This window comes from Zootoca vivipara, chromosome 2, assembly GCF_963506605.1.
Source record: "Zootoca vivipara chromosome 2, rZooViv1.1, whole genome shotgun sequence".
Lineage (NCBI taxonomy): Eukaryota > Metazoa > Chordata > Lepidosauria > Squamata > Lacertidae > Zootoca > Zootoca vivipara.
Genome location: NC_083277.1, coordinates 56,050,908 through 56,067,830, shown reverse-complemented (window position 1 = coordinate 56,067,830; position 16,923 = coordinate 56,050,908). Strand labels below are relative to the sequence as shown.

General features: G+C 40.7%; 1 protein-coding gene across 8 annotated transcripts in view; it reads right to left on the bottom strand.

Moving 5' to 3' along the window:
* Window positions 1–16,923, bottom strand: part of RNF123 (ring finger protein 123) — an 86,883-nt gene that overhangs the window by 69,182 nt on the left and 778 nt on the right. For 3 of the 8 annotated variants that reach the window (XR_009557119.1, XM_035105942.2, XM_035105945.2), the window contains exons 1-8: window positions 12,702–16,917; window positions 10,486–10,570; window positions 8,586–8,665; window positions 7,466–7,563; window positions 3,960–4,014; window positions 3,507–3,592; window positions 1,959–2,045; window positions 595–662 (exon numbers count right to left, since the gene is read on the bottom strand). Coding sequence is in view for 7 of the 8 variants with exons in the window: in XM_035105942.2 (XP_034961833.2) it covers window positions 595–662; window positions 1,959–2,045; window positions 3,507–3,592; window positions 3,960–4,014; window positions 7,466–7,563; window positions 8,586–8,665; window positions 10,486–10,570; window positions 12,702–12,783 (641 nt within the window). In the remaining variant the exon portion in view is untranslated. Of the gene's footprint in view, window positions 1–594; window positions 663–1,958; window positions 2,046–3,506; window positions 3,593–3,959; window positions 4,015–7,454; window positions 7,564–8,585; window positions 8,666–10,485; window positions 10,571–12,701; window positions 16,918–16,923 lie in introns of those variants that run through there. The other 5 variants (XM_060271565.1, XM_035105941.2, XM_035105944.2 and 2 more) reach the window with 3 other exon arrangements.

The following is a 16,923-nucleotide window of genomic DNA, read 5'->3' as shown; positions in this document are numbered from 1 at the left end:
ACAGCTTAGCAGCTTGTCTTCCGTATTATGACAAGCCAATAAAAATAAAAGCAGATTCTGAATCCCAAGTGCAGAATTCTCCCATTGCTTTGCCTGAGGATCTTAGGAAATAACTTCTTGCAGAGACACTTAGAAAAATATGAATTGTTATTGCTAGAGCTCTGTTCAAGGTCCTGTTCAGCTTAAGAATTCCATGCAGTGACTCAAAGTGCTCTATAGAGCTTTCTGTGTTGTACAGCTCCACACAGTCGTGTTAAAAACAACCACTCATGTTGATTACTGCTTGTGTAGATTGAGTTTTATTTCTCTATTCATCTTTCTTGCACCCATAACAACATTGTACCAGGAAACATTCCCTATCAGCATCTAAACTCCTGTTCAGAAGTGATGCACTCCAACTTTATGAAACAATTTTGATGCTGTGAGGCAAAGGACCTTGTTGAATGCAATTTTAGTAGAGGATTATTGAGAATGAAGTAACTATTTACCCTTTAGTGGAGCTTGGTTTAAGCTCTCAGTGAATATACTTAGAAGCTGAGAGGACAGAATATAGCAGACTAGCAACATCTAGGATAGTTCTATAAGGGTGCTTACAGGCAGAAAGAAATGCTTCCCTCATCCAGGTCTATCAAGCAGCTGACAATATCTCCTGCTGCCCAAGACTGCAGAACAAAGAAAAGGTAATTAGATTGTATGTAACCAATGTTGCTAGGATACTGTAAAAACATATAGAGATTGCTTCCAATTCAGTCAAGAAAAATTGTACAGGTCAAGAGTTCTGATGCCATACTGATGCATTGTTTTTACTTTCTACCTCCTTCTGCTGCATACTGAGCATGCAGAATTCTAGTTCTATATTACAGCAGGCAAGGGATCTGAGATGTGCCATGTGTTTGCAAGCACCCACTCAGTAGGGTGGCAATTTTCTATATCAGGGATGGGATCTTTTTGGTACCGCAGGCCAGATTCCCATGAGCCAACTTTGACAGGTAGGTGAGTGGGACAACCACCTCCCAAATCATATGGTTTTATGTGACATCACATGATTGACAGGAAGGTTGTCCAACCTACGTCTCAAAACAGTCTGCAGGCGTGGGGACTCACAGCACAAGACATGGTGCCAGCACTGTGCTTGGCACTTTGGAAAGCTCCAAGCACAAGGCTAGCAAAGTGCTGCTTTCTCCTCTCTCCTCCCCATTGGAGGCAGGGAAGAAAGAAGCCTGCATCATACAGGCATCACTGCACAAAAGTGAAATCTCTATCAGAGCCAATGTCTGCATAAAGCAGTCTTCTTCCTGGTTATGGATAAAAAAAATGGGGGGTGCTATTCAACTAAGTCTTACTCAAAGCACTTTCAATGAAATGCATGAACCATTGACATTAAAGGGCATAACAGAACTAAACATTGAATACCACCTCAACGGCAAGCAAACCCAATTTCCCCCTGATGCTTCCTTTGGCTGTGTTCACCTGTTCCTAGGAGGGAGAGATGCACGTAGCCAAACTGCTCATCAGCTGCTGTGTGAGGGGTTTAACCCTGCTAGAAACAGGTACCCACAACAATGCAGTAACCTGCACTGGTGTCACTGATTGACAGGTGGACATGATTGGAGAAAATGGTCTCACAAGCCAAACTGGATCTACTGGTAGGCCAATATGCACAATGGAGGAGAAATTGGTTTTTCACAATAAAATTAAATACAAAACACAAAGCTTAATAACAAATAAATTCTGAGCACTGGTAACTACACCACCCAATAAGAGTTTTCAGTTCTACTGGAGACTATGAAAACCTGGAGAGCTATTGACAGTCAGTGTTGAGATTACCAAAATAGATAGACTAATAATCTGATTCACTGTAAGACATCCCTAGTTCTTGAAACAAGTGAAGTTGTTCACAGAGATACACAGACTACATGCTTAGTACAGCAAGAAAACAATTAGGGGCAGACACTCACTTTACCATAGTTGGTTGTGGTCACATTCCATTTGCGCACTCGATTCCCATCGTAAGCATATGAATCTGGAGTGTCTCCAACTCCTTCCTATGCAACATGAAAACCAAAAGCAAACCTTTACCAAAGATACTCAGATCACAATTAAGATAATATGCCTTCTTCAACCATTGTCAATGACATGCCAAAAATGACTAAGAAACTTGTAGGCTGGGAGAAACAGACCTGAGAGAAACAGTCATGTGGGTAACATACAAGCTGTGACCGGACAGTTCAGTAAATGGTCACAGAAACTGGACAGCGAGAATATATTGTCTGATTTTATATCAATGTTTGATGTTAGCCACCCTGAGCCCAGTCTCGGCCGAGGAGGGCAGGATACAAATAAACGTTGTTGGTTTTTCTAAATTATTTATTATTATTATTATTATTATTATTATTATTATTATTATTATTATTATTATTATTCGAACATACAGGCCTTCAAAGTAGGCCCCACTGATACAATGCACCGTTGACAACGTTCATAGAACTGTTGGAAACTTCTGGAGAAGTCCTCTTTTCATACTGCTTTCAGTTTCCTCGTCACAGCAGCTTGGATGTGGGAAATGTTGGAAAATCTGTGCCCTTTCAGTGCAGTTTTCAGTTTTGGAAAAAGAAAGAAATCCGGTGGGGCCAGATTGGGAGAATATAGAGGGTAGGACACCTCAGTAACCTCAGTAATGATTTCACGTGGAATATGCAATTCTTCCACCATCATTCGGATGGACAAACGCCGATCCCACATCAATAACTCATGAACTGCCAACATTTGCTGCCGTTCTGCTCATCGACGGTCTGCCAGATCGAGGGTCATCTTCGATGGTTTGCCGCCCTTCATGGAAACGCTTAAACCACTCATAACACTGTCTTTCTAGTTACAGCTTCATCTCCGTACACAACCGTGGGAATTTTGTGGGTTTCTGATGCTGATTTACCCAATTTGAAAGAGACTTTCATATTGAGCCTCTGCTCCATTTTCAATCACAACGCACTGCACTATTACCAGCTACTAAATGCTACCACATGAATGTAGGCCTGTCAACAAATGCCGAGACACATGTGCTTATGTTAGGTGAGATACGGACAAACCTCTCCCACGTGTCTCCATGAATCCGGCCATTCCCATTATCACATACAGGAGTGATTCACCCTACTTTGCAGTCACACCTTGTAATATACCAAGCATCCATGCCCATTTCTGGTAAGTATATACACTAGTAATTAGGTCCAGTACTATATCCAACTTAAGTAGAACACGAGTTATGAAAAGAAATTACAGGTTCCCCATTCCAAATTTCAGTTAAAACCCTATACAGAATCAGATTATATACATATTGTCGAGATGTCAGTTCCCATCAGATGTAGCTAACATGGGATGATGGGAATAGTAGTCTAACCAGGGGCCACAGGTAATTTCTTGGATTTCCAGCCTTGGAACTTCAGGTGAAGAGTGATGTCTAAATATAAATACGGTAAGTAAGAAAATAAATAACTATGCTGTTGCATTACCTCTTGATTGAACCGGCAATTGAGAGTGCACCAGCCAATTTGCATAAGGCCTTGGGATGAAATCAGCACCTCATAGATCCATTTTCCTAAAAGAAAATATAGCAGCAAATGTGTCAAATGAAAAATTCTCTCTTAAATGTGATTAACATATAAAACTAAAATAGTCCAAAGGTTTGGCAGCCAGAAGAGTTCAAAAGGATGAATTCATTCCTCCCAAACCCCTGTTTTGTTTAGTATCACACTACCCTACAACAAAAAGTTGTCTGGGTGGTATGTCCAGTGTCCAACATTTTCTGCAAAAACCTGAAACAACTGCGGCCCCAAAATTAAAGTCAGGAATTTGTTTAAATCTCATTGTTAATTAATTCTCCTCTCAAGTTGCTGTTCACTAGCAGCACACATTTTGCCACTTGGACCAGTACCATGGTTAGCCCATATTTTTGTAGTCCTTACCTTTATACACACAGGTAGTAGCTCTGATAGAGCCAAAGTTACTATGTCCGATTACCTGAATTGGGAAACAAAGGAGGAAGACAATCACACACCATGAATGATTCTTTTCCATTATCAAGGGTTTCATTCCATGTCTCGCAAATGTGTGTGTGTTGGCGCCGGGGTAAGGAAATCAGTTAAAGAAGGTATTGGGTCACTTTCAATTAATCAAATCTTAAAACTTCCACAATAGGTTGCTCTCATTTTACGCCCAGGATTGGGCGTGCACAAAAATCAGGTCTGCAATTACACCAGACATAGATTTAACAACAAGCATGCCCACAAAATGGCTTCCTGATTCCATTTCTCCTAGACGAAACACCCAGTGCCAAAAACAGAAAACTGGCTTTGGAGAAGTCACAACCTGTACTGACCCCATTACCGGCCCAACGAACTGCTTGGTCACATGGTGGTGGTGGGGACCAGCATGAAATAAAAGCCTGGAGCATGCCAACTGCAGGAACCAGATGGGCTGCAGGGGAGTGTGTCCAAAGATTTGTCAGAAGCAGCAAGACCAAGAAAGAGAGTGCCAAAAGGAATGATCAAGGAGTGATCACAGATGGGACAACACACTGTTTCAGTACATAATGACTATAAAAACTGACAGCAGTGCCAACAGCACTAAAGGCACTTTCTCTATTGTTAAGGCAGCCATAGGCACTCAGCCATAGGATGGGTAGCTATGCAGTACATAACAACAGCCATTGGTAAGTTCAGGGTAAAGCTGATTCTGTCCCTCCTGTCTCAGCTGAGAACTGGAACCCAGTGAGACATGTTGACAAGAAAAATATTCAAAATAAATACTAACCCAGTACACAAACATAGGATATGAAATAAATCCCACCCAATGGACCAGAATGTGGTCTAAACCCCCCTTCAAATCCATATCAATGAAAAGAAGAGAACTCTCCCTGAAACTAACCTACAGATGGTACTTAACTCCAAGAAAACTAGCACTAATATGCCCAGGAACCTCATCAAAATGCTGGAGAGGGTGCACATCCACAGGCACATACCTCCACATGTGGTGGGAGTGCCCCAAAATCCAATCATTCTGGACAATAACCATAAGAGAAATCTGCAAGATAACTAAGCAAGTGCTAGAACTCACCCCAGAACTGGTCTTATTAAACATCTTCCAAGACAACAATGCCCACTCAGAATACAAAGAACTCATAACCCACCTACTGTCAGCAACCAGAAACATCATAACCAGACATTGGAAAGACCTGTCAGGAGTAAACATGGACCAATGGTATCAAGTAGTATGGGAAACAGCCCTACTAGAAAAACTAACCAGTAAGCTGAAACTGACACGGGGACAAACGGAAGAAGACACCTTCACCCCAATATGGTTCCCCTTTATCACCTACACAGCCCAACAAGACAATGACAAAAACCTACCATCAGCATACAAATCAATATGGCTAACCTAACCAAAACACCCACCCAGCCCACCCACACAAGAAACCAAAGACCACCACAGCCAAACACACATGAACTAGCGCATCCTATGCCAATCCCCGACCTCTCTCACCAACAAAGGACCACAAGCGAACAACAGAGAACCTGCACTATCAACGCTGACACTGAACCCCTACGCATAACAAGAAAAAAGAGAAACATCGACACCCCACCCCACCCACATCCCCACCCCACCCACCTCTCCCCCCCCTTTCTTCCTAATGTCTCAACAATCAAGATTAATGTGTAAAAACGATACATGGGAAAAATATGAGACATTGTATTACCTTTGTAAACCAATAAAATCCTTAATAAAAAAACAGTAGAACATAGACAAGTAGAAAATAATTCTCTAGAGGGGGTTGAAGCAGAGGGGAACAAGGAAGACAGCAATTATCAGAAACAAACCTTTAAAGACCAATAGAGGACAACAAAGAATATGTAGGCAGTGTTTAAAACAGAACACTTAAGCTGAGAGTGTTAACAGGTGGGCAGCAAGATACACAGAGGAATAATAAAAGAATGAGTTGCGGAATGCAAACTACAGAGAAGTAAGAAATTTCAGACTTAAAAGCATAGGTGAGCTTATCAGAACATTATATTTGTTTATAACATGTACATCCCAACCTTCACCGCATACTCCAAGGGCTGCTTATAACAGATCAAGTTATCCAAAAACATGTACATTGCTGTATCATGCCTCTTTTAAAATTCAGTATACGAGTCACTATCTGACAGCAGTGTAAAACATATAGATTTGTGCTGTTCCTCATAGGATTGACGAAAGAGAAACATATTTGCCCAACATCAAAAACCTGATTTGATGCCTACCTGATTCCAGAGGGGAGAAAGTTCCTCAACCAGCATCCCACCAGGGGGAAGATCCTATTCTGAGTCCTGGGCAACTAGATTTCAGTTGGTGATAGCACACAACTAACAGTGCGTCTCCAGAGCATCTCAACCCACAGGCAGAACAGTACAGGGACAGGTGCCATTACAGATAGCTGAGTTCCTAGCTATTCAGGGCTTTATACATCAGTCAACATCTAGAAATGGGCTCAGTAACATATAGCCAATGCAAATGCTTCAAATTTGGTGCTATATGATCACAGGCAGTATAGCTCATCAAAATATCCACAGCCTCACTCTGCATCACAACCATGTTTGTAGAACAGAGCAGCTAGAGAACCAGATGGAGAAGGAATAAGGCACTCCACACCACTGGTGGCCCCTGGATATCAAGAAGTACCCCTAGACTACATAGTTGATCCTTAAGAGAGAACGCAACTCAATCCAAAAAAGTTGTGCACCTAATTCCTGAATCTGGGAACCAGCAGCAGCTCTCCCAAGAACCAAGGAACCATCTGAATTCAAAACTTAAGAAGAACCATGCTATAACAGCAACCAAAGGGGAAGGTTATAATGAAGACCTGACAAGTGTTATCAAAAGGGAGAGACCCTATCAACAACTCTAGCATAAAACACATTTTCTATTAACATCAAACCAATGAAGGCATGATAGTGGCTCTATGTTGACCACAATTAATAAACAGGAAATATTTTCTTGAACATGCAGTCTCTCCACATATCACCTTTACTCCCTAGACAAAAAATTTCCATTAACCTCAGTTAAATAGTTTGTCAGCAACATTAGCAATTAATGTTTGCCTTAAATTAGATCTCAAACTGCAGTCTCCGATTATAGTTAAATGGTAACCTTAGTTAACCTTCATCACAGCTGACATAACTTCTGACAAGCTGCTTAATGGTGAGGAAGGGGATTCGCTCCAGAAAGAGGAGTGGCAGGAGATAGGAAATGCACACTCAGCTTATTAGCCAATATTAGCAGGCAACCTGTGTTACCTAAGCCCAAAAGCAAAAGGAGAGTGGGGACATACAGAGACCAAAAAATGAAGTGAGAAAACACCAGCAGAGACTCTAAAGAGCGACCTAGAGTCCCCAGTGACAAGTTAGCCCATTCACAGCGTTTACCTCACACTCACCCCAAGTAGGTCATCATCTACCAACAGGAGCCCTTCAAAACCACTGGTGTGATCCAACACCACAGTAGAAGGGCCAAGCCTGCCCTCTACCCCCTGATCTGAAATGAAAGATGAAGGAATGACAGTGAGAAATATTTATAAAGCAACAATGTAAGACATACAGTAATTGAGATGAGGCAACTTTGTGTTCGGTTTTATGGCAAAAGAAAAAGGCACAAGCATCAGTTAGGATATTATATTGTTATTTTTCTTCTCCTGAACACAGAGGAAGTTCCCCAAAGATAGAGACATTTCGTACATCCAAGCACAGTTCTCCATAGAATCCCATGTGTCTTTCAACAATGACACACATTAAATAGAAAAATTATTGAATATATGTTATCGTTGAAAGACCCATGTCACCTACCCTCCACACATGGGACTCTATGGAGAACTGTGCTTGGATGAATCAAACTGTTTCAATGAATACTGCTCTGAACATTAAACAGGTTGATATCTTGCAAACTTTCTGTGTAGTTGGCCATTTCTTTTCCCAAAATAGATATGTTTATCTTATAAAACTTAATAAAAATACATTTTTAAAGAAAGAAAGACCACCAAGAAGGGAACCAGGTTTAGGTGGAAAGTCCCCATAATATGGTATTCTGCTTTCTTAAGGCAATTGCAAAATGAACAGACACCAGAGGCACCAGCTTCTGAAAAAGATTGAGGGCCCCTGGTGCAATATCATGATATCACACATGCAAGGTCACAAAGGGCCAGGAAATGGAGCCAAATATGGTGGCAGCACAGGCTCTGTCCTCCCCTTCCCTCTGCCATGCAAGGTAAAGATGGGGGAAGCCGCCCCCAGCTAGTGGCCGCAGCAGCAGCAGCAACCAATGACCACTGAGATACGTCATGCTTGGCTCCAGTATAGGCTGCTTCCCTTGTCCCTTCCCCATACGGCAGGAGGAGCCGCCGCCACAGGCCACTGAAGCTGCACTGCGCCTGGCTCTATGTTCGCCCTCCTCCTTCTGCTGAACATTGGGGGGCCCGGCCCCCTCAAAAAACAAACAATGGGGGCACAAAGTCCCTCGGCCCCTTGGAGCTGGCACTTATGGCAGACATTGTATATATTTACCTTGACCATCTTCTGAGACAGCATCTTCTGCCAGCAATTGTTCTACGTGTTCTTGTAGGTTTTGAAAGGAGAGGTGATTTCTAGGAATAAAGTGAAGTATCCTTCAACAGTTTTTATATAATTCTCCATGGAGAGACTCACATGAATTGTTAATCAGAGTTTCTTCACTACTTCAACACGGTCTTCCATAAATTATTGATTTAATAAAGCTACATGGTATGTTTAATAGATAAAATAGCCCAGGGACACAACTACTTGAAAGGACCAGAAACTAAAATATTAGACAAATAAAAATAGCTTCTATAGAGAAAATGACGTCATGGATTCTAAGAGACCAACATGAACAAATTAATTACTGTATTTTGCAACTCTTTCCTTCTAGTGTGAATTTTGTACACAAGGCAGAGTAGTCAAATCCCAACTGCCAAGATTCTTTATGGCTTCCTATTGGACTATTGTAGTGAAGCAGACATGCACAATTTGTGACTAAGATAAATAAAACCCACCACCCAGGTCCTGTGTCCTTTTAGCTTCTTAACACTGCTATGTTTTTACAAATAAAAAAATTATTTCCAGTAGCACCTTAGAGACCAACTAAGTTTGTTATTGGTATGAGCTTTCGTGTGCATGCACACTTCTTCAGATAGTTTTTACAGTTCCAGGCAGACAAAAAAAAAGAGAGCTGCTGTTGGCTGCCACACATGGCATTAGGTTGGTGGATCACAACACGTTGAGGCCTACAGAGCAGAACCCATAAATCCAACAGGAGCTATGAATTAAGCTAAGCTCCTTTTTCAGCTCTTAAAGAATAAACCAAAGGAACTTAATGCTGAAAGTTTTGACACCCCTCCCCCCCAAAAAATGGTAGAATGATGAATTGGAGCATTCCAACAGTACACTGGGAAAGCTGTGGCAAAGCAACAAGAAACTATTCCTCCTCCTCCTCCTCCTCCTCCTGGTAACTGCTATTCATCAGAAGGAAAAAGGGATGAAGGTTATTTTTAGTAGCACTGGCAACTCAGTTGTGAGTTCAGAAGCTAAGTATATAGTGGGCGGAATTTGACCCCAGCAGATCTTTAAATACAAACATACAACAGGCGTTCTTCCAGAGCAACATTCACATGAGAGGTCTCAATACGAGGACTCCAATGTGTACAAAAAAATGCAAAAAGGAATTTGCTAAAGGCCTTGTTTTGTGATTTCTGAGTCGATCCAGGTAGATTATACATAACTGGCAAGGAACAAGTGTAAAGCAATTTTTAAAATCACAATCACAAAAAAATGAAAAAATAATAAAAGTAAGCTTATATCATTTCACATGAGAAGTACATGAAACTAGCTTTCATAATATAAACATAACATATTAAGACACATTCATTTAAATTAATAGTGGACATGTGTCAGTCATTTTTAAGTGTTTAATAATAATCTAACAGTGTAATCCTAACCATGTCTACTCAGAAGCAAGTCATATTGAATTCAATAAGACTTACTCCCAGGTAAGTGAAGTTACAACTACAGCCTTAAATAGTTCCTAAATAGTGTACAGATGTTTAAAGGCATTCAGCTTTCATCATTATTTGCCATTTGCAAGTGCCATTTATCCAGATTTACAGAAACTATAATTTAGATCAGTAAATGCCACACCCTTGGCCTCTCATACATACCTTCAAAACTAAGCCATGCAAGTCCTACTGTCTGAAAAGTCCCATCAGCATTATACCACATAAACACTTCAGCACTAAAATGAAACTTTTGTCTCATCTAGGGTCAGCATTCAGCTGTGTTCCTAAGCAATACCATTAAAGTAACACCACAATACAATACAATACAATACAATACAATACAATACAATACAATACAACTTTGCTTGCTCTTCAATGAATCAGAAGTCCAGTACCTATATGCAGCAGTAGGCTGAGTTCCATCAGCAATGGGAAAGATGCGGTGCAGATAATCATTCAGGAGTTTGCTGTTCACTATCCCTATGAGAATGAGTAAAAAGCCAAGTCAGCAAGGAACAACCAGGTATTACCTCCAATATACCAATTTTACTTCTACAAGTGAGGCAAGATGAACTTAGGCAGCCCTGTTTTATTTATTTCATTTACAGCCTGTCTTTCTTCCATAGAACTCAAAGCAGTTTGCATGAGGTTCCCAGGAGGCCTCCCATCCAGACACTGATCAGAGCTAGCTTCCGGAAGGCAGCTAAATCATATGACATCAGCCTATGCTGTTGTCTATATACCTAATACTGTATCATAGTACATACTTAAACAGCAGAAATATGGAGTTTAATAAATCAGTTTTGATAAGATCATCTCATAAATCACTTAGTATGTTTACTTGAAAGATGACCCCAGTGAATTCAATGCGACTTACTCCCAAGTGTGCACAGAATTTCAGCCAATGCCTCTAAGGATATATATCTATCAAATGTTTTTCTAAAAAAATTCCTTCCAGCAGCACTTTAGAGACCAACTAAGTTTGTCATTGGTATGAGTTTTCGTGTGCAGATACCTGAAGAAGTGTGCATGCATACGAAAGCTCATACCAATGACAAACTAAGTTGGTCTCTAAGGTGCTGCTGGAAGGATTTTTTTTATTTTGTTTCAACCAACATGGCTACCTACCTGTAACTAAATGTTTTTCTGTATGTCTTAGCATATACAGCAAATAGAGGATACAGCATGCGTCTCATAAAGGATGTTGTTTCTAGCTGAGATTCTACTTCCAGGTTTTCTCATAGCAAAGTTACTAAATTTACTCCTGAAGGATTCAAATAGTGTGTTAATGTGTTGCTTGTCCCTCATTGTTGCCATGCTATTTGAATGTTTGCACATTCTCTTCAGTTACTCGGCAGGAGGAGCTACAGCATGTTGCTTGAAATGACAGATCAATTTGGCCTGTCCTTGTTATCTCTCCTTGTCCCTCTGCTTCTCTTTACACAGGCATAATGCAAATGTGCAGAGAGCAACCTACAGACAATGAGGGACATGCCAAATAAACAATAAACCAAAAGAGCTGCACAAAAGGATTCTGTCATGCCCTAAGTTTCCTTAGCACTTTATTTAACAGCTACAACTTAGCATTCCACATGTGAACATGAGATTCATAACTGTCCCCTTCTTAAAATTACCAATACCAAGTAGCTGTTCTATTCAAGAGCCCATCTCAGTAGGAGCCTCGGTCCTGGTAAAATGCATTCACAAATGATCATGCTGATCATTTCTCTATGATAACAATCTTTTCAAACCGGAACATCTGTTAACTGCAAGTGAGGGTAGATTTGCATTAAGTTAAACCTTTTCCCACCATGTGAATTCTGCAATTACTTTGGGTCAGAGGGCCACATGCATCCAAGTGTTGTGATTTATTTATTGCATCCCAGGACTTCAGACCTAATTTCTGTCTGCAAAGGAAATGTCCATTTACAGATGAGCTTTGAATCCAAATTGTGCCTGCAAATGGGCAACAGGCTGTCAGCATCAATCAGCAACCCCCATTTGCCAAGGCACAACTGGCAGGCTCCGGGTGGTTCCTTTGCAGCCACATCTTTACCCATTCCAAACCTGACATTGCTGACATTGCATATGATGACAGTTGGGGGGTAGGAGAGCATGGTTTCAGGTTCCTCATCCCTAACTTAACCAAAACCATCTTTTCCATCTGTGTGAGTTAAAATCTAACACATAAAATAAGACAGATAAAAACCCTTTATCCCAATTTGAAATTCCATCCATGCTTTCCCCTGCCTCTCATAGGGCAACACTGCTTTACATCAGATGACAAGCAAACCCATTTCAACTGGGCCAACACCTGGCCTTAAATGAGGCTTCAGATATTTAATAGCATTGTGCCAGGGTCTGGAGCGCTATGAAAGGTGAAATACCAAATATATGTTAATTCCTTTAACCACATTTAGCTTTGCCATTAGCTTGCACAACTGAGCTAAGACCAAAAAAAAGTATCTGCCAATGCAGTTGCAAACTTGAATAGGTGGCAACTTTGTTTGCACAGCTACTGAAAACAGTGAATCTCTCTCCTAATTAGTTGCTGACAAGACTTGTAAAAACAGCCTCCTCTTCCCCCAGTCATCCACAACAGTATTCCTACCTGCAACCTTGGACTTTTCAGGCTCTGTGCTTAATCTATAGTTCTTCCGAGAAATTGATGTTCCAGAAGCTCTTGATGTCATAATTCAGGTCAGCTTGAATGGCCACTAATCTCAAAGCTGAAACAGGGAGAAAAATAGAAATGAAAACACTTGCAACAAAGAAGGAAGCAACTCTTCACAAAACTGGAAGAAAGTATTTGCCTTGCTTCTAAATGTGTACATACTCAGGCATAAACTCACTGCCTCTAATAATATACTATAAATTGGTTAAGAAAACAAGTACAAAACCCCCATTTCACTGTCTCCAGCATGAATATTGGAGGGTATCTAGGTTAATATGTAGAAAAAATTGGCTCATAAACTTAAAATGATTTCATTTAAGAAAAGCTAGAAAAGAAAACCTGCATTTTTCCTAGTCATAAAGAAAACTAGCAAAACAAGAGCCAAAAATGTTCACTGAAGACTGACATACATAAAGGGAAAGAATAGTTTAATGTATCTAAAGTTATGGCACAAAGCATAATCCCAGGATAGGAACCATCCACCGGGTGGGTCTAATTAGGCCTAGCAGGGGTCCTAATACAGCCTCCTGGACCATTTCCCCCATACCAAACATAAGTTGGGAGGCAGGTAAAGGTATGGCTTTTACAATGAAGCACATTTCAAAGAGGTTTCAACATAAACCATATGGAAATGCACTTCAAAAACAATGTCTCTTAGCACTCATCAGTACTTTGAAGTGCGTATCCATGCAGTTTCTACTGAAAGCGCTTTGAAGCACACTTCAAGTATGTTAACTGTTGTCGCCAAAGTTTAAGTCTTTGCATGCATGTCTGTCTGCTGGCGGTTCTTGGTCTACTGGACAGAAAAGTTTCCCCACCCCTGATATAGTTACAAAACAAAGAAAGCGAGGGGGGAAGCCATCTGAACAGTAATAAATATCTATTAGCAAACACATCCACATGTGTAGCAATACAAAAAAAAAGTTAATGCCTATGTATCCAAACAACTCTCAGGAGAGTTATATGCCTAGTGTTCTATTTTACAGGAGACTTGTGTTTGTCAATAATTGTTTCATTACTCTCTAGAGTTCAAAGTAAATGGTTGCAACAGCAGCTGTAGGCTTTCTATCTACCGTATATAAACAGAGCATGATAGTCAGAACAAGACTCATATTTGTTTGCCTTAAAACCGAAACACAATGTATAATGATGTTACACAGACTGTGTAAGAACATGCAGTACAGTAGAATTCCTGAAGGTTTTCTGTTAATCAAACATGCATCCAAAAGATAACCTGTTGCCCTCCAGATGCTTTAAACTACAATTCTCATTATCCCTGACCATCGGTCATGCAGGGTAGGAGTGGTAGGAGTTGGCACTTAACAACATTTGGAAGGCCACAGGCCCTCCATCCATGCTGCTGCTGTATTAACTGATATTATATGCCAAAAGGCCTTCTAAGTGGCTTATAACCTATCCTTTCCCTTTCCATGTATATTTCTATTCCCATGAGGAACTTCCTTAGTACAGTATATATGTGGTCAGCTTTTTTTCAGTCTGCAATTTTCAATCTTTTTTTCAGGTTCATTTCATCTACATACTACAAACTGAAACAACTATTAAGGAACTTCACTTATTTTCTATATCACTAGGTACTGTTTTATCCATAAACAAAGACTATATACAACATCCGGTCACTGTCAGTCCCATAATATGCTGAAAGTCTCTATCCTGAATCCCCAAACACTTCTTAGCTGGGCCATGATGTCATTAGCAGGAACATGTTCTTCCTTCTGAATAATATGAAAACATCAACTTACAATTCAGCATTACCTTTCACACTTCAACACAAAAAGTAACCTTGGCAACAGCAGCAAATACAGCTGACAGGCTAGATGGCAAGCAAGGAGAGTATAGTAAGACTGGCAGAATTGCTTTCATTTACACTATGAAGCAGTTTAGTTTTACAGTGGACCAATTTTATTAGAATTTGTTTAATTCAGTGATGAATTATCTCTAAAAATCCAAAAGCTGTAAGTGCACCTGCATTATGAATGAGTTTTTAAACAATACAATAACTTCACAAATAAAATGGCAAACAATACTAGGTGACCTTTCCATGCATCTGTATTTATTTGTTGCCTCAAAGTAAAAACAAACCTACTTCAATGTATCTCATCTGCCTGGTCACCTGAAGATAACCTTAGGCAACCAAATGTGGTTATTTTCAAGGCTACATTACAGGGTTTTGCAATAATCTTTGATCTTAGAGACCTGACACTGAAAGTATACACAGGTATTTCTTCCACTAGAAATAACAGACAATGATATAGACATCTTTATGAAGAATACATCTATGAAAGCAGAGATGGTCTTAGTTGCCAAGGTCCTTCTCAGCGCAATCCTACCCAGGCTTATTCAGAAGCAAATCTCAGTTCTGCTCACCGTATCTTTGAAAGCATATGGTAGAGCTGGAAAAGGTACAGAAAAAGGCAACCAAAGAAATCAGTGAGTTGGAGCAACTCCCCTACAAGGAAATATTGCAATCAAGAGGAAGCATGACAGAGGTATATAAAATTATGCAAGCTGCAGAGAAAGGAGGTAAAGTTTTCCCCATCTTTCACAACACCATAACCTGGGGTCATCTAATGAAGGTGAATAGTGGGTGATTTAGGACAGACGAAAGGAAGCACTTATTCACTCAGCACACGGATTTTACTGCCACAAGATGTGGTGACTACCACCAATTTAAATGGCTTTGAAAGGGAAGCACACAAATCCATGGAGGAAAAGGCCATCAGTGGCCATGTTACCTCCAAGATCAAGAAGCAGCGTGCTTCTGAATACCAGTTGTTTGGTGAACAGCAAAATGGGGCTGTTACTCTCATGTTCTGTTTATGGACTTTTCTGAGCATCTGGTTGGCTGCTGTGGAAAACAAGATGCAGGGCCACATAGGCCTTTAGTCTGATCAAGCACATCTTTTCTTATGTTCACTAAGTTCAGGTCGTCTTACTCCCAAAGAAGTATGCATAGGACTGCAGCCTGAGCCCTTCATGAGTTATATAAAGCTGTCCTTTGAAGGGTACAATCTGAATAATGGACTAGAATAATTTATTGGCCAAGTATCAACCATACCTGGAATTTTGCTTCGACTACATTGCAATGTAAAGAAAAACATACCTCATACAAACAGTATTCCCCTCACAATAAACAGACGTTATTACTTTACATTAATTTTAATCATACAATTATCTTGACTGCTGGAATATTTTGACTATCAGATTAACCATGTGACAATATGACAACCATTTATTTGCAAAAGGAATATACCGTAAATGGGGAAAGGAAACTATGCAGATGTCAGCTTTAAGCAACAAATGTAGCTGAAAATCCATATGCCAATCCACTCCATATTACGTACATTTAGAGTTTAGCACAAGGATCTGAAACAGTGCTACAGTTTCTCTGCAGAATACTATGCTGCAATAACTCTGGTCTTCAAGAGTTGTGAAAGCCTTGGAGCTACTGTATTTCTACACTGCATGGTAATTATTACTTCCAGTTTTCCACTGGTGGAGGTAATTTTTAAACCACCATGCACTGCTACTGTTGCATACTCAAAGGTTTATTGAGAAAAGTATTTATTTGACTAACAATCCAATCCCATGCACTTGTGAGGAAAGTCCAGTGAACTAAATAGTGCTTACTTCAGAGTAAACCTAGCCTAGGATAAGGCAGCAAAGATACAAACCCTGAGTCTAGCACAATCAGGCTGCAGTCCCATAATACTCACCTGTGAGTACACCTCATTTAAATCAATGTGATTTATTTCTGGGTAGGTGTATACAAGTTGGCGCTACGGCGACCACAGACTGCGCTGTCTGCTCAGAAAAACTCCCAGGTTAAGCAATGTGTGTATAGGACTACAGGCTAGAACTCAGTGGGGTTTACGTTTGAGGCGGTACGCTTAAGCTCTCACTGACAACCACCTCAGCGTAAGTGAGGTGCCCCACGACACATCCGAGGGAAGATTGGCTCCGTCCCTCCCTCCGCATTCCTTTGGCGGAAACTTGAAATCAAACTGCTTCCCCACAGCCACCAGGGCTCCTCCGAGGTGGTGTCAGTGCTGCGCAGAGCGACGGTGCCGGGGACAGCAGGGAGACGCGCAAAGGCGGGAGAAAAGGGGCACGGAAGATGCACGCGCAGCGGCTTAAGGCA